Source organism: Chroicocephalus ridibundus, chromosome 20 (assembly GCF_963924245.1).
Source record: "Chroicocephalus ridibundus chromosome 20, bChrRid1.1, whole genome shotgun sequence".
Lineage (NCBI taxonomy): Eukaryota > Metazoa > Chordata > Aves > Charadriiformes > Laridae > Chroicocephalus > Chroicocephalus ridibundus.
The window spans coordinates 5,438,006-5,456,371 of record NC_086303.1 but is presented as its reverse complement, the minus strand read 5'-3'; the positions used below and the strand labels follow the sequence as shown (position 1 = coordinate 5,456,371).

At 42.8% G+C, this 18,366-nt stretch overlaps 1 protein-coding gene across 3 annotated transcripts in view; it reads right to left on the bottom strand.

Moving 5' to 3' along the window:
- Positions 1-18,366, bottom strand: part of SRGAP2 (SLIT-ROBO Rho GTPase activating protein 2) — a 112,837-nt gene that overhangs the window by 41,880 nt on the left and 52,591 nt on the right. For all 3 annotated transcript variants that reach the window (XM_063356342.1, XM_063356343.1, XM_063356344.1), the window contains exons 5-7: positions 9,208-9,270; positions 5,350-5,565; positions 4,311-4,439 (exon numbers count right to left, since the gene is read on the bottom strand). In XM_063356342.1, coding sequence (XP_063212412.1) covers positions 4,311-4,439; positions 5,350-5,565; positions 9,208-9,270 — 408 coding nt within the window. The remainder of the gene's footprint in view (positions 1-4,310; positions 4,440-5,349; positions 5,566-9,207; positions 9,271-18,366) is intronic.

Genomic DNA, 18,366 nt, shown 5'->3' with positions numbered 1-18,366 from the left:
GCCATCCTCGGCACTCACTTGGGGAAAGCTAGTCCAAGTTGGGCCAACAGTCCAGGGTTAGGATCAGCTGGGATTTAACAGGAGCAGTCATAGAATCATAGAATCTTCATGGATGGAAAGGACCTTTGAGATCATCAAGTCCAACCATACACAGACCAAACCCCCCCCCCTACAATCTCTGCCACTAGAGCGTGCCCTGAAGTGCCAAATCTAGACGTTTCTTAAACACCTCTAGGGATGGTGACTCAACCCCCTCCCTGGGCAGGCTGTTCCAGTGCCTGGCCACTCTTTCAGTAAAGTCATTCTTCCTGATATCTAACCTAAACCTCCCCTGCCACAGCTTCAGCCCATTTCCTCTGGTCCTGTCATTATTCCCCTGGGAGAAGACGCCAACAGCCACCTCTCTCCACCCTCCTTTCGGGGAGCTGTAGAGGGCAATGAGGTCTCCCCTCAGCCTCCTCTTCTCCAAGCTAAACATGCCCAGCTCCCTCGGCCTCTCCTCATATGCCCTGGTCTCCAGAGCCCTCACCAGCCTGGTCGCTCTCCTCTGGACACGCTCCAGCGCCTCAATGTCCCTCTTGTACAAAGGGGCCCAGAACTGAACACAGCACTCGAGGTGAGGCCTCACCAGTGCCGAGTACAGAGGCACCATCACTTCCCTACTCCTGCTGGCCACGCTACGCTATTCCTGATACAAGCCAGAATGCTGTTGGCCTTCTTGGCCACCTGGGCACACTGCTGGCTCATGTTAAGCTGGCTCCACCAGCACCCCCAGGTCCTTTTCTGCCGGGCAGCTTTCCAGCCACTCTGCCCCAAGCCTGTAGTGTTGCTTGGGGTTGTTGCGACCGAAATGCAGGACCTGGTACTTGGCCTTATTAAATCTCACACAGTTGGCCTTGGCCCATCAATCCAGCCTGTCCAGGGCCCTCTGGAGAGCCTTCCTACCCTCAAGCAGATCAACACTCCCACCTAGTCTGGTGTCATCTGCAAACTTGCTGAGGGTGCACTCAATCCCCTCATCCAGATCATTGATAAAGATATTAAACAAAACTGGTCCCAAAACTGAGCCCTGAGGGACACCACTGGTGACCGGCCGCCACAAAGATTTGTCCCCTCCTCCTGTGGGCCAGGCGGCTGCACAGCCAGCCAGGGCCACCAGCTTGTCCTCCTCCAGCACAGGTCTGCTGCTGGCAGGATGGGGGAGTCAAATGGGACTCAACACTTCACACCCTACCTCACTCAGCAGCAGGACCACACTGAGACAGCAAAGTTTTTTTTAGCTTTATGTTATTGAAGCCAGTGACAGAAGACATTTTTCACAGCCCACTCCCCCACTTTTTAACATTGTTGAAAGTCCAGCATGCCAGAGTTATAAACGTATCAGTCTTGCCATCCCTTTTCTGGGTTATATAAATGTTTGATGGAATCATTCTCCAAGGAAATCAATTTTTTATAAGAATTTAATGATAACTCATTCAAATTCACTTCCCGACATGACAGCTGATTAACCCTTTGCCAGCTGGCAGTTTTCAAAGAGGCCCAATATAGAAGACTTAAGGAGAAAGAGCCCTCTGTTTTAAAAGGCAGTTTACATTTGGAAGGGAAAGTATGAGATCCTGGAGTAAGCAGCAATAGTACACCTATTCCTAGAAGAGTAAAGTAAGCTTCAGGACTCACACATGCCTTTCATCTTTTTTTAAAATTCTGTCCTAGTGACCCTTTCATAAATATGAGTTAATACAAACTTCCCCATTACTGTAATATTTCATTAGCATCAAAGAGCTGTCTCAGTCCCCAAAGTCAGGAAATTCAAAACTACTGGGCTATGTCAGGAACAATTTATTGCTCTCAACTCACGATGAAGAATTAACTCACTGTTATCCTTCCATGCGCGTTGGAGGAGGAGCACAATGTGTCGTATAAACACAACAAGTTTAACGCTATTTGGCCTTACACAATCTACTTGTAAGTAACTTTGAAGATTGCTTTTATGTTATATTTTAAAATTCAGTATCATCAAACGATTAGATCAAGGAAAAGAATTAAGACCTGGCTTAAAAAAAATTTTTTTAAAAAATCACATTTTTATTTAAGTCAGATGCTTCAGATAACCATCACTGGTTATAATTGTTAATTTTCGATCCTTCAGATCAAAGGCATTAGTAAATCTATATTCCCTGCGTCTGAACAATGAGATAACTGAATTCCATCTCCGGTGCTCCCAGGCAAGTCCCACATTTTTCCATGCCTTCTGAAAACAGAGCTGATCATACTTTTCTTTAAAAGATTACGAGAACTTGCAATGTAGTGTTAAATTGAATGCTTCCAGGACCACAAGGGGGTTAAGACGGGCACGGACTCACCCAGAGTCACGGTGCTCCTCTCCAGGAGCAGTGACAAATCCCTGAACTGCAGAAGTTTGGCTGCTTCTCTTGCCCCACTGCCCACCATGGCCCATGGACGGCTGGGAGCACTCAGCGACAGGAGCACTCCCCTCGAAGCTGCATAACCCGGATTTGTCAATGTACTGCTTAAAAGATGTCAGGTCTGTGCTTAAAAATTGTTATGGGTTTATGAAACCCAAATGGATTCTTTACTATATATGAATTCGTGAAACTTCATGAAACTGTACTAAGAGCAGTCTTTTAGCAGACAACTGAACCAGGCACATCTGCAGTAACTGGGGGAGGACTTATAGATAGGATTTTAAAGAAATAATTAAGACAATTGAATTACGCTGATGCAAGTGAAGTTAATCCCTATCTTGCACGTTTCAGTATGAAAATATATAGAAATATCACGTGTTGAAAAAACAAGATGGCACAATTCAAGTTGAGCAAATGTTAACCAAAAAAGGTCTCCTAAACAGGCAGCGGTATAAACAAAACGTGCCTCTTCAGTACAGCAATTTTATAAAACGTAACATTTTGAAATAACAGTATTTTTCAAAACCATCTAGCACTGACAATCCTGACCTCCAAAGGACAGGTTTAAATAAATACCTAGCAGAAGCGCACTTCATGTGATTTTATGATCAGCTGAATAAATGTATTATATATGCTATTAGGTATTATAATAGCTGACTAATTAATAGTGATCTGAGTGCTCTTTACTGCCTGTGTCTAGAGACACTTCTGTTCATTACTCCCTGCTCCTACAAAGAAAGTTCCCTTCGGGCTTTGCAGTTGAGCGTTTCCAATTGCGGCGGCAGCCGGCTGCCCTTGGCGAGCAGAGGAAGATCCAGCAGCCGTCAGTGACCCCGACACAAGGCGTTCAGTGCATTTGGTACTCGAGTTCTGCAGGTCCAAGTGGGTAGTTACGTATTTGTGAAAAATCTTGGGATTCCTAACTGGCTTTCAGTTTCTGGCTAACAGTTTCCTGAGAGGGAGATTTTGGGTTTTTTTGTTATGCATTTGACTAAAAGCAGAATTGATGCCCCCTGAATACTGGGGACATCGTTCAGCCGCAGAACAGAGGGCTTGCAGGTAGCTGGGGAACAAGCTCCCTCCACCTTCGGCTCCATTACCAGTTTCTGCAGAGACCATGCTAAGGAAAGGGGGCACTGGTTTCCACAGCTCGTTTATTTCTTCATCTCTTTGCGTAGACAGAGAGACTGCGGAGTGGCAAAAGCAGTGGAACCTCCAGCGTTATTGACACTCCTCTGACACCTCTCAGAACCAGACTGAAAGCGCTCTGCAGTCCCAGTGACAGAAGAAATGCATCAAGTTGCTGTAGAGCTGGTGGGTTGGGGTATCAGAGAATGGAAAATCTAAAAAGCAGGAAGGTTCACCCCTCTTGTGAAATATGCTAGAGAAAGAATTAACCTTGAAATATATGGAATTTTTCAAAACAAGTTAAAGGCAGCTTCAGAAAATGGCTTTGTCCTCATTTCTTTTACCAACTGGTATACTGTTCTACAGTTAACATTCTTCTTTTTATAAATGTGCTTCTGAGTTATAATCTTCAGAGTTTGCTTAAAATAGTAAATAGAAAATGTCAAGCAACAGTGTGATACTGATACCGAGTTTCATTTTAACTAAGCAACTCCTCCTTCTAGACATTTCAATGCCAGGTTTCTTGTGCAAGCATTTATCTGTGCAACAGACTCCCAGTAAGCCACCTAAGAAAAGCTCACTTAACAGCTTAACCACCAATTATCACAACTGGTGTTACTCTCCAAGCTGCCCCCCCCAGACCATCACTCCACAGCTGCACAGAGGTTACCGGCTATGTAAGATGTTGAAGGAGAGGCACACGTGAGGGTTAATGGCAGTGATATTCATTGCAGGCACCCGAGCAGCAGCACTTACATCAATGAGATCAGACAGGTCATGAATGTAATACTTGAATACAGAGGCGTTGGTGGCTTCCAGAGCCAGCAGATACTCGTTTCGTGCCTTAATAGCCTTCAGTCTATTTTCTGTGTACTTCGCTTGGCGCTAAAAGAGAAACCAAAAACAGAACATGGTTTGAACAGAGGTGCGGCAGCAGCAGTAGCATTCCTGGTAACCCCACCGTGCACTGAACAAACCTTACCCTGCTCCCATAGTTTTTGTTCGTTTGGATCCCAGTTTTATCAAGACTCAAAAGGATTTAGATTAACTATTTAGATGTTTTTAAGCATCACTATACTAGACGGCTTTGCATTTAAAGTCTTCTGTGAAACCAGACTGTGGGTTGGGGAAGATTAAGGGAAGAATGAAGGAACAAGGTGGGTTTCTGAGGTTATGGCCCAGCGCCAGCACTACCAGGGCGGCTGCTAGAAGCCCATAGGTAGTCTGAGGGCTGCCACAGGCACTCCACCTCTTCCAGCAGAAATCAGGCCTAAACTTGGTCCTTTCAGAGCCTCAATCAATCCAAAAATAACTCTTCACCTTTTACCAGCTTGAATCTTAGCACTGAACTACTCAAGTCACCGACCGATTGCTAAGGCGACTGGTTCTGCCCGAGAAGTCAGTTTGGAATTGCGTGTCTCCCTGTAGCACCTGTCAGATCTTAAGCTGGCACGAAACGGCAAACAAAAATCTTGTACTCTGTACAAGAAAAACATATGTTAACCATGACTTCGAAGGCAGCAGTTGTTACTTTCATACTCTAACCTTGTTTTAGCTTTTTGTGCCATGCCTGTATAACCTGGGATTATACAAAATGCATATCTGACTGTCCTAAAAGAAAGCTGGTGCCAGCTTTTGCCTTTCCTAAATCTGAGTGTTTAAAAATTGTCCAAAAACTGAGAGTCGCATTTGAATGTCACAAAGGAGGGAACGCAGTAGCTCCTGTGCTGCACTACAGCAAAGCCCCCTCCTCAAGCACTCTACGCAAGCTGCAGCAGCAACGCGAGGGAAGTACCTTCTCCTTCATTTTCTCTATTTTTTTGACAGAGCTTCGTCGAACATGTTTTTCTTCGAACTTGACGTTGGACGTTGAGTCGGGGGAGCGGGGCGTCTGCTTGTCCTCTTGTTTCACTGACTTCCCAATCTGCTTTTCTTCCTGCTTCTCTGCCTCTTTGAGTTTGCTCTGAGCACTGATGCTGTCAGCATTGTACATATGGTAGGTTTTCATAACCTGCAGAACATGATACACAAGAGTCAGAGAGCACCACAGTTCAATTTGATGAGGAAGAAACGTGTCTCCCTAACCAATAAACAAGGCATAGAGATGTTCTGCCTTATTTTATCTGCATGACCAAGTCTTAGGGAGAACAGCAATACATGTGTCCGGAAAGCTCACAGGATACAAGGGAGAAAAAAATCCTAAAAAAGAAGTTACATGCTGTGGCACTATTTTTCAATTTGCCCAATGCACTCCCCAAAACTGTAAAGTTTCTTTAACAAAATTATTTAGTAATAGCTGTCCATCATGTTTATATTAAATGCAAGATATTGTACTAACTAAGCAAAGGCATTTGGACAGTGACCAGCAAGTCAGACCTGGTTGCGAAGTTAGAAATATCTAAACCAGCAAAATAGGGAAATTTCACATCTCAAAAAAGCATGAGAGAAGATGCACGAATGAAAGCGTGGCTCTCAAAATGAATCTGAAATCAAAGTGGATTATTTTGCAGCTGCTTCTTTGTTTAACTTTGGCATGCGCTTTCTTGTACAATCAAATAAAGGAGTCATAAAAACCAAAAAAAGATACAGACTAAATCCAGCCTCCTTACTATTCAAAGAAAATTATATGCCAACGTTGGCAAATGATAGCTTTTCATCAGCAGGTAAGGCTTCAGAAGGGATGCCTATCAGTCTTTCATCTGGATGAATCAGTCCTTTAAACATCACAAGTCTCGAGGAACTGTATGCAAATCAGTAGTCTGAGCACAATGCCTGCAAAAGCAACTCAGGTTCTATTTATTTAAATCAAATTCGATACATAAAAGTACTTCTGTCCACCTTACGTAATAAAAACATTAATAAAAGAGCATGGTTCTGTTGCTCAGGGATACCTGGACCCCATACTATACGGACAGCTTTTATTATAGCCCCTTTTTTATAAGTAAGTGTAGATAAATATCCCCCAAAGTCACAAAAAAACCCATTTGTTTCACAGGATAATCAAGTCTAGCTTTGTGTTAAGAAAATAGAACCAAAAAACAAAGGGTATAATATATAAACTAGCTTTTTTTTTTAATGCACAAATGAAAAGCAGTTCAATTCACATACCAAAGCAAACATCATAATGATATAATTTTGACTGGGTAGCAAAAAATGCACAGTTGCATAAAGACACCCCAATAGTGTCGTTCCAGCATTAATGAAGACCCCACTTGCAAATCATGTGATTTATTTCAGATGAAAACCCATTTATACCTATTTCACCTTAGTTTGAACCATAACATAATTTTACGTAAGTAGGACGCATGCTCTCTCTCTATGCAGTGATCAGCAAAGGTTCTCAAATACAAAGAGACGTTGTATTTAAACATGAAAGAGAATGTGAATGCAGCCAGTATTAAAGAGAGACTTTCTGAATAATTTACACACACACTTTCAGCTCCTGCATATGCTTAGACTATAAAGTAGGCATTTATAATAATAGATGCAAAGTAGTTTCTTTTCCTCTATCACTGAAAGTGGAACTGGCAGAAAGCAAGAGAAGCAGAAATAGAAATCACAATTTTAACGATTTTATCCTGCTGACGGTGCCACATCGGCAGCCACAAGCTCTGCCCGCCCCACGCCTGGCGATGGGGTGACTGCTGGCTCACTAGTGCCGGCTGAGGGCAACAGCACCGTCAAGGACCGACTGCACAGGACAATTCAGGACAAAGCCTGGCAGGTTAACAAGCCTCTATGTTTTATCTGTGTAGGGAAACTAAAGGCTTTGTCCGTATCCATTTTGCCTGAAAACAGGATTCTGCCAATGCTTTGGATATCCAGCAGAACAAGAGGTGGGACTATTTCTAAAAGTACCAATAAAAGCAATCCCACCAGTGACTAAATTGTGTCCAGCAAGAAATATCTTTTAATATGACCAGCAGAAGTGCTTTTTTCAAAGGAAAAGAAATTTTCTGTGAAGAGACAATTTAAAATTGTCCCCATTGGACAATAATCCCCCATGGATAAATAGATTTCCAGTTCCTAGCACTAACATTAAAAAAAGTTAATACCCTATATGGCATTATTTATCAAAGGCTGAATTCTGGAACATGTGCCTTCCACTGATAGAGAAATTATCAAGACTCAGTATTTGGCTCCATGATCTGTCAGAGCCTGGCATGCAGAAATTATTACTTATGTCTGTGTGAACTCCACTAACCAGCCACCTTCTCAACTTCAGTGCCAGGTGAACTTGGGATAGGAAATAAATCTCAGCTCCTAAAAGTCTGTGTTTAGAGACAGACCTATATTTTCCCTTAGTATCCCACCCAAGTACATGACTCAAAAGTTGAATCAGATTGTGCCCTCAATTAAAAATAATTTCTAGAGTGGGCAGTGCTGATGACAGGCCCTCCCTGCTACACTTACAAACCACCTTCAGACCTAGAAGAAATTGTCTGCCTTTCAGGAAGACGAGCACAACGCGGTTTGCTCACGCTGCTGTAAACCAAGGCTGCCCTAACTACAGCCACAGCACAGCGAACCCCAGGTCAGCTTCCACCATACGGCTCGTCCTTGGCTCCCTGTTGAGGAACACAAACCCTCTTTGCCCACAGAGAAGACTCAGCAACGCTAAACACTAGCGAAGAAAAGGAGGAAAACCCTAAACTGGATTCAGTGTCTCACCTCTTCAACTGCCATTTCAGCAGCAACAACATTTTTCCTACTCCGGAGCTCCCTTTTTTCCTAGAAGATTAGTCTGACTATTTGGCCTCGATGCTCTAATGAAATAATTTTCTTCTATACATTTTGTTGATGTGGGAAATTTCAGGGAATGCCCTGCTAATACTCTAGCATTGATATTAATGCTGAGTTTCATCACAAGGTTGATATGGCATGGCTTGGGAAACATCCCTGGATCATCTTTTGAAAGAACACGTACCTCAGTGTAATGACCCAATCTATCATTAAAGAAGGATGAAAGAAAAGACATTTTGAGCGACAAAACCATGTGTAGGTTCTGCTTTTAAAAGAGAACTAGCTCAGTAACAGCTGCAGAAAGCAAAAATTTAATCAAACAACAGGCTTTTCCATTCATCTGTGTGAGAAGAAAAATCCCCAAGCAGTACATGAACTTTTATGAACACATTCCTTCTCCTTCCCGAGGCAGTGCCTCTTTCTTGGTGTCTCCAATGGATATACTGAGAAGCAGAAAGCACAGATGGAAGACTATTACTCTAAAGGGAGCTGTTTTGCTGAAAGAGTTGAGGAACAAATAAACACAGTGTGTCCCCCTGCTGAAGCTGTAAACTGCCTTTTGTACGCTCAGACCACACAAAACCATGGACTGAAAATTTTTAGCGTATTTAGAAATACTTCTAATATCTCTTTTTTAAAACCAACACTGCAGCTAGTAGCAGGTGTGCATTAAGGTGAGGTATTTGAGATGTGGAGCCAACACTTACAGAGCTGAAACAATATAAGGACAGAGTGAAAAAGTGAGATTTATGGTGCTCTACAGACTGGCGAACACAAGCTGCCTCAAACTGCAAAGACTGCAAACGTTTATCAGTCTTGGGGCTTAGTCTCTGCTGTAACAGCAGGCTGGGAGAAGTCAAACACTTCTTCCTTCTGCCTGAAAAGATGCCAAGAAGTCAGTTTGATTTACCGTGTAGAGTTCATTCAAGACCTTCATCAAGTCTTCCTGGAGCTGCAATCCCACTTCCTTGCTCTGCAACAAAACAGAGAAATGAAAGTTAATTGGGGAAGACGGTAAAAAGGTGGAGGAGGGGAGCATGCTCCACATCTACAAATAATTTAGGCTCAATTAAGCAGCGCTATTTACGCTAGCAAATCCAATAACCGCTCAGCCCAGAGCCACTTATGGTCAAATTGTACAACCAGTATTAATAAACTGAAATGTTAGATATGCACAGTCAGAAAAGCCTTACAGTACGGAGACAGGGTAATTTCCAGAGAACATGGGATTTTCAATATTACAAGCCTGGAAATACATAGATTTGCCCGTTTCAGCAGGATCAAGCACAACTATGAACATAGAACAGCTTGGTATGGAAGCCGAAGAAACACAGGACAAGAAAGCCAACAGGAATGATCTTCCTTCATTGAACACCATATCACAAACCAGGCAATACTTCAATTTTAATCAATTATTAAATCAATATTAAATTCAGTTATTACATCTATTTCATGTATTTGCTAGGACAACAGTCCCTCTTGGATACTTTTGGATTCTGGAGTGGAACTGGCCGGCTGAAGCAGCAGCGTCCGTCGCAGAGAAGTTTGGGGGAGCAGGGAGATGCGCTCAACAGCAGGGCTTTTTGCCTGTTGGTACTGCAGGAGACGCTTTGATCCAACTAGAGTTTGTGCTGACTGCATTTGAAAGATTATACCGACCCGCAGTCTATTTTTGAGCACAGTGTTAACATCACTGTATTTATTTTTTTTAGTTTTGTATGATAAAGCCAGAGTTTAAAAAAAAATAACAAAACCTGCTTTCAGGTGCACAATCTCTGCTTTGAGTCTCTGTGAGATTTACCAAAAGTTTACCTCTTCTTCCACAAAGACCACAATAGCCTGCTGCACCCTCAAGCCTGCTCTGCCAAATGTTCCTTTGCCACTGTATTTCATCACAAAAAGAACCACCACATCAACATTGGAAGAAAAATAAGTTCCTCTGACAGGGCTTTACACGTATACATTCCCATTTCCATTCAAATTTTCAACCAATATGAGATTTACCTCAATAGGCAAAAGCAATTCTTTTTTTTTTTTTTTTTTTAAAACAAGAAGGACTACAATACAATTTAACCGTATCAATACAAGTCATTCTGTCCTGGGGGACACTCACATTAGTGAGCTGCCTAGTTAAACCCAAGGCTGTATGACTCATGAGCTTGTTTCTTTTACTAAACCGGTAGAATGAAAAGAAAAAAAACCAAGGTACAGAGAGACGTGACTGGGTTGTCAAAACCAGCTGACACCCAAACTAGCCTGCAGCCAAGTGTCAGATTTTAAAAATATATTTACTTTATTTAAAGTCCTTGCTAGGTAACAAGCAACCAGCACTTCTATGCTGTGTGCGACTGGACTCACCTATTGCATGAGGAGCTGGTGCTGGCACACGGTTGGCTTTAGCTAATAGAGGAACAGATAAGCTCCTGCATTTCTAATAAAGACACCAGAATGTCCAGAGATGCGCATCCGTAATTCCCGACGGCCGGCCCCTCTGTAGGCAAAGCCCTCTTTGAAGAGGTGTTTCTGCACGCAATGCTGCTTGTATGCAAAGGAGGGCGAAGCAACTTCCTTAATGAGTTCAACGGCTCTATTGATCTTCACTCCACTACAGACAGGATTTCACGCTAAAACTCTCACTGCTCACATTCTGAAGAGCTTCCACGAGAAAAGCTGAGAAATACAGACACATCAAAAAGCCCGTGGAGCCAGCGATTGCTGACACACCTGGCAAAGCCACGCAGAGATGCAGCCACACGCTCCATTCTTGCCATCTCCAGCTGCCATGGCGCAGCACACAAATCCCCTTTTCCTATAGCAGGAGTATAAATGGATCAAGAAAAATCTCTGTATTTGTAATACAATTCACATCTTTCAGCCTACAGTTATTGAAAGGGCCTAAAGCCGATGAAGTTGCAGTCAGACCCAAACAGATGTTTCCCTTCTTTGCTGCTGAAGGCTCCAAGAAGTGATATCCCAAGTGTTATCCTGTTCACCCCAACAGGCTGCTGAAATGATTTTAACTTACTGCTTCAAACCTGTGAAGTGGCACACATTATCACGCTCAACCATCCCTTTGAAATTCCAGGTAAATTCGTACCCATTCTGGTGGGGAGCTGGTTATCATCCCCGCCTTGTAGCAAGCAGAGGCGATTTCCACATATTATAAAAATACCAGAGCTGGTGGGTTCAGAGCATTATACAACGCACCCTTTAAGGAGGAAAAAAAGGAAGAGGAGGTAAAATGGGAGAGATCAATCATCCACTCTTTGTAAAGCCAAATATTGTGCCAAGAACACAACTGAGGGGAAAGCTCCCTCAAAAACCCCAAACTTACGGATAATGGGCAATTATGTTTTACACAAAGTGTGGTGCAGCCCAGCACAGGGGGAAGAGGCCTTTGAGTCAACCTTGTAAGCTGGGTACCAAATAGGGGGAAATAGGGGTGGGGAGAGACGTACAAAACAGAGCTGCCTCTGTCAGCCATCACACAAAAGGTGTCTCTTGGTCTGGTGGAAGGGAAAGAACTGTACCAGCGGCTCTGGAGAGTGCAGGGAAGAGCTACGGGGACGAGGTTTATCCCCAAGGTTTTTACTGGAACATCTCCCCAAGGGCCAGAGAGGCAGGAGCAGACAGACACGCTGGGATCTGTGACCTTGTCAAAACCAAAAAAAACCAGCCACACACACAATATCCAGAGGGAAAGGACTGATCCATCTCCAAGTGACATCCACTAACCATGTCCCTGCTTGGGCCGCACGCGAGCCAGCCAGCTTCAGCAGCTTGGCTCCTATCAAATGTCTACCCAGAAAAAAAAATCACAAGAGTCACTAGCGTTTAACGACCAAAATCTCAGAAATGCAGTCTTAGCCTTTGCAGTTCAATCTTTAGTGTTTTCAAACCTCTGTCTGTAATTTCATAGCTCTAATCATTCTGAAGTGCAGGAAAGAGATAAAGCACACCGAATTCCACTTTTTCTGAGGTTTTATTAATAAAAGACATCCAGGTAAGTAATTGGAGAAGCCAAGGAATAGAGCAGATGTCTTGTCTCTCTAACATTTCTATTCACAAAAAAACAGGCAGGCTTAAACACTCATAATCTAAGAACTATGTTTTCTCCCCATTATCCCACTAATTTGAAAATGCAAATGCTTCTACTGCTACATGTAACAAGAATAACTTTATTCAGTTTCTAGATTTTACTCATTCACTACCTACTAAGGCAGCGTTTGCCTGAGCAAGCCTTCGTGCTCTGCATGGTAGAAGTATATAATATCTTCTGGGTCAAGCAAATTTGATAGGTTCAAGATTATTTATTCCTACAAAGTTCAGGAAAGGAAAAATAAAAAGAGGTAATGCAGACAAACCCACATTAAAGCAGCATTTCTGCCTAAGAAGTCAAGAAAAAAAATACATACTGATAAATTAAAAAGCAAAACGAAAAATATTATATAATTTAATTTTAAGTAATCTTTTTTTTTTTAATATTGTCCAGTTCAGCAGTGCTCAGACTTTATTGCGTTTCTGAGGTGATAAAGGTTTTATTATGGACTGTTCATGTCTGCTGTGACCCATTCAGACCAGCCTGGCATCACGCCGTTGGCAGCGCCACGGGACGTACAAGCGGGACCATCCCAGGTCAGGTCCTCGGCATTTTCATACGCTCCAGGCGCATGTTCCAAACCTGCTCCCCAGGAGGCCAGATGTGCTACTGGAAAAACAAGAGTCTGACACAAACGCTGACAAAGGGGAGCATCCTGGTTTTATTTTGAGGTGTCTTTAATTTAAAGAAAGGAAAAAAGCTGGTGATTCCCCACCTCTAAGAGAGTTTGCAGAAACAAGATCTACGGTTTTTCCGTCTCTGAAAGCAGAAAAAAAGCCGGAGCTGCTGCTCATCACTGCAGTGAGATGGGTCGCCAAAGACTTTATGACTGCGTTTTTCTGAACATTGGAGATGATAAATGAAAGTGACTGGCTGGGTCTGTTTTAAATGCCCTGAGCACTGAACTTTTCACACAGAAGGAGCTTTTCAGCCGCACGCTTCACTGTGCCGCTTAAACGGCCTGCACTGGACCAATCATCTGCCTTCCACCCGGCTCCTTTCAGCCCATTTGCTTATTTCTTGCATAAAATTGCTCATTCGCTGTACAAACTGCTGAAGCATCAATTATGCGAAATAGATTAAAATGAATATTTTAATGCATATTCAGGTTGAAGAAGAAAAGAAGAAGTGTAAGTGCCAAATTGTCAAATCACAAAACGCTTTGTGCTTCCAAATGAGCTCTCAAGAAAGAAACTGCCAGACTGCTGGACTGGAAAAAACCTTACATTAAGATTAAGGTAAGATAGATCACAGGTGTCACGAAAACAAGAGCTGTGCAATGAACACTGTTAATTTAATGCTGCTCTCCATACTGATTCCACCAAAATAAAAGGGTTTAGGAGAAAAAAAACTGAGCTAGTTGACCTTGATAAATGAAAATATCTTGGAGGAAGCAGAACGGTTACCTTGGGAAAGTCAAAAGAACACGCCCTAGACATTAGCAAAAAAAGTTGCTGCTCAAGTGCCGCAGAGGGTGGTGGACTTGACACACAAAGAGAACTTTTCTGAGGTCCCACAGGGTTCAAAGTGCATCCAGATTAAAGGCTTCTGATCTTAACCATTGCCATACAGGCATAAGAGATTTGAAGATCATGCTAGAACGCAGCATGGAATTGCAAATAAAACACATGCCAAGGCAAAACAACAGTCTCTGCAGTTGCAAAAGTCTCCAGGTACCAATTTCTATTTCAACATCGAATTCTATATTATGTTTTTCAAAAGCTGACAGTGTTTAGAATGCTTCATTTTGTAAACAGTCTTCCAGGAAAAAGCAATAAATAAAAGCAAATCTGATAAATTTTATTATTATCTATTCCTGGCTGTACCTGTCGCTGCTTAACAAGCCTAAGGAAGGGCTTGTGCAACAAAATCTTATCTAATTGGCTCCGATAATAAACTATGTGTGCATGTGGGGAGGGGGTGTCGCCACAAACCTTTTCTGCTTCTTACCCCATCAGGGCTAAACGCTTGTCCTCTTGATCTGGGAGATTATCTAGTTGGACACACATCATTAATGCTCGTGGAAGCTGGCATGGCGCGGGAGCCCACCGCAGGCCGGAGGCTGGGGACAGAGAGAGCAGGGCTCCAGCACCACCTCACCTGCGCTGCGCTGATAAACACAGCCTGCCTCTCCTCTGCAAATCAGGAAAATTAGCAACAGCACCCAAGAGAACAAGAAAGTTACTCCAGCAGGGTGACAAGAGTAATTGCCCAGAAGCGCTAACTTGCAACCTCAGTATTTTGGTCGCAAGCTGCCTTTCTCAAGCCTTTTCCTCAGCCTAAAACAAGAAAGTAAAAGCTGCCCCAAGCGTGCGTGCACATGCACACACATACACGCTCACACATGCACACATACCCCTTTGTTACACCAGGGTGTACACGCACCATGTGCAGAGCTGTAGGTTGCTGCCACCCCTCGCTGGAACATAAATTCCCAGCACGGCGTGCCAGCTTCTCAACGGCCTCTTTGTTCCAGCCCTCCTCCCCTCCACCTCCCCTCTAATTTAATCAAGATGTTTTTGGGATCTACTGCAGCACTCACTTGGCTGTTCCGCATTCCACCAAACATTAACGACTTCAGCTTCAAAATATTTAGGGGGGATAATAAATATGAGAGCAAAGGAATGCTGTCAACATTTTATGCCCCGGATCTCAAGCTTCAGCAACGTAGTTCCAAATCTGATAGAAAGATGGTTCGGCTTCAAAACAAACATACCGTGAAGTTCACGAGATGCTTTCCCTATAAACTCAACAACAGCAGGGAAGCACTCAGACACCATTGGTGGGTGAATGCGTAACACACTGAGATAAGAGATTTTTATCTAATACGATGCCTAAAATTATGTCAGCCAGTGACAGGGCTGGAACTGGAACCCAATCTGCTGGTTCTGAAGACTGCTCTCTAACGAGACCATTTCTCTACATTTTAGAAAAAGGAATAATTAAATATACATAGGTGGAAAACAAACATTAAATGTTCTAACATTTTTTGAACCGACAGTGGGAGTTGGGAGGCAAGCGGATTGAGTTCTTGCTGGGACCAGTGAGGAAATTTGCAGAAGCACAAGATCCTTTTTATTCCTGTCTAAATCAAGGTGACAATACAGCATTAGTTAACATCTAATTATGCATTAGTTAACATCTACTTACAAAGTTTGTTAAAGAGGAGGCTTGCCAGGTAGAATTCTCCAAGATCATACATGTAGCACTTAAATAGATCTCGCTAATTAAAGTTTAAAATTCTTTACAGGTAGATTCTTGATAATGTTCTTTTTTTCTTTTTTCTTCTTTTTAACAGGCCTGCCTTTAACTCATTTGCATCCAGTAGCAAATACGATTTATCACCTTCATGTTCTCATCTAAACAATCAACTACCTTTCAACTTTTATGGAAAGAGTGCTCAGCCATTATCGCATGGTCCCACAGAACAGGAATTCTGTAAAGACGACTTTTAAAGCTTCAAACTCCACAGAATTTAAATAAAAGCTAGGAAAACAAAAGCTATGCCATACAGTATACATGCATATTTTGGGTGATAGATCATCAGTTTCCAGTTAATGATCCATTATGCATTGGTCAGTCCTATTTAAATTACAGTTGTATTTTCTAGTTTTCTCCACCATTTTGCTAGTGATTTGTTTCACCACTATGTCAGTAATAAGGAATTTTCCTTAGTACAGCGGAATACTGTACTCTGAAAAGCCATTCCTACATGAAACCACGTCACACCGCTGCCTCCCATACTGGGCCTAAACGAGTTGCTTCCAAAACAACCCCCGCTCCCTTTTTCTCCTTTTTATTTTTTTGCAGAATTCTGTGCTGATCCTATTGAATCTTGGCCTTCAGGCCCTCAATCACAACAAACCGAGCAATTTTATGGCTGAGAGCATTCATTCTTGTTGTGAAGCCACCTACATTTGCCCTCATTGAACGAGCCACATGTGAAATAGACTTCCGAAGGTGGCAAGACCTACCAGCAAGCGGCGAAGTCCTGTAAAATATTGGAAGTAATGTTCTGCAGTTCTGCTCACAGTTTTAATGCTCTGCACCACAGCTTTGTGCCACCGACTTTCAACAATACCCTTTTTCAAACTGCTGTGATATATCTCTAGGAAAAAACGACTGGAGGGATCAGAGTCAGCTGAGTGACCTGAGTGTAAAAGTGCCATTACCTTATTCCTGGCTGACCTGAATTCGCACGGCAGCAACATAAAGGCGAGTGTACTGGGGTGGTGAAAGACAACGTCAGCATGCAGGAAATTAGAAACAAAATGTAATAACAATGGACTACGTTCACACATTCAATAGGGCCAAATGCAGTGTATTCCTTGCCCAATCCATAGGCAGAAGTGACATTTTTAGCCTGTAACATATGCAGTAAAATTCCTCCAGCTGTAGCCTTCAGTGTTCAGTACCTCACCCTGGGCAACAGGCTCTGATCCCGTCATTGCATCTGAGCGCGTACAAGGTGTTAGCAGCGTAACAGAAACCATCCACTCCAGTTAGAGGCGGCGGGTATCACCTCCCTAACTCAGATTTCTGTACTGCTAACGCAGATAAGAGCGCCAAACAAATTATTTCACTCCTCCTCTCTTCCCCTGTGCCACTTGTCCTAAAATTAAGCAGGTAGGAAAACCGGGAGATTTCGTTTCCCCAATGAGAAATCAGAAAGTATCATTTCACAATGGGCCTCTGTGTCCTTTAACTTTTGGGAAAACAGTAAGAAATCAGCATTACTATTTCCTAAGGCACCGGTAGACGCAGTGGGTAAGGATGCAAGTGTGAGAGCAGGGAGACGGCGTGTACTTACCAATTCTGCACCTCTGTAACAGTTTTAATTATGGCATTTATATATTTACGTGTTTACACTGTTATATATTTTTATATTTTTTTATATACATATTTTTAGAAGTGCCCAGCCTTTGGCCAGTGCATTTCTTTCATGTGTGTGGCTTTTCCATGTGTGGTGTGTTTTAAGATTTTTTCATATTCTGGTACCAATGCAGCAATGAGACACAGTGCAGCTGTAAAGTAGGTCATCTTAAGCACAGACCCCTTAAGAGAATTAATAATTCTTCTTCCTTGATTACTGCAAGGCTTTTAACCAACTCATTGTGGATTTTTCATTTCACATCAAACACTGAGCAGTGTACTAGTAGATAAACTGCTTTTTTCCATGATCAAAGGTATTAAACAGGAAGCAAATTTCAAATCCTCGGGTTTGTTTTCTTCATTCCTTCTTACAGGCTTTTCTCCCCGTAAGTATCATATGTGAACTTGATACAATAATAAAGGAAAGGAATGCTACGTTCTCGAAGCGAGATCTGTAGGGCAACCAGCCCTCCCTGTCCCCCCACTGCCCGACACCGAGGACGCGTCCAGCCCAGCAAGGCAGAGAGCAGGGCAGGAGGGGGTCGGGGCTCCGAGCACCTCCAGTGAGCTCCAGTTAACGCCGCTGCAAGGAGCCCTGAGGTAAAAACAGAGCAGAAGATGCATGTTATAAACACAGTAGGACCACTGCTGCACGGAAGGCACACGTAACAGCACGGCAGGCAGATGCTGAGAAGGTACCTGGCTCCGTTTAGAGGCAGAGCTCTAGAAAGCAGCCGGTAACAGCCACTGCCTGTCCTGAGGCCCCTCTAGACAAGGGAACTTACGCACAGGCAGAATAAACCTGCCTTTCTGCCTATCAACACTTTCCAATCGCTTCACAATTTTGTTATGTAAAAAAATGTCAAATTGAAAAAAAATAAATCAGTTTGTTCAGAAACTACTCAAACTGACTGATGCTTCTACAGTCCATTGTTTTAAAAAATTATGTTGTTGGGGTTTTTTTTCTTAAATTTGAACACGACTATCAGTCTGCTTCTAGGGAAATCTCAAAGAGACAACACAGAAAGAATGATTAAAGGTACCAAATTAAAGAGACTGCTTCTCAAAAGCCTATACCTGTATAAATAATACCAAGGG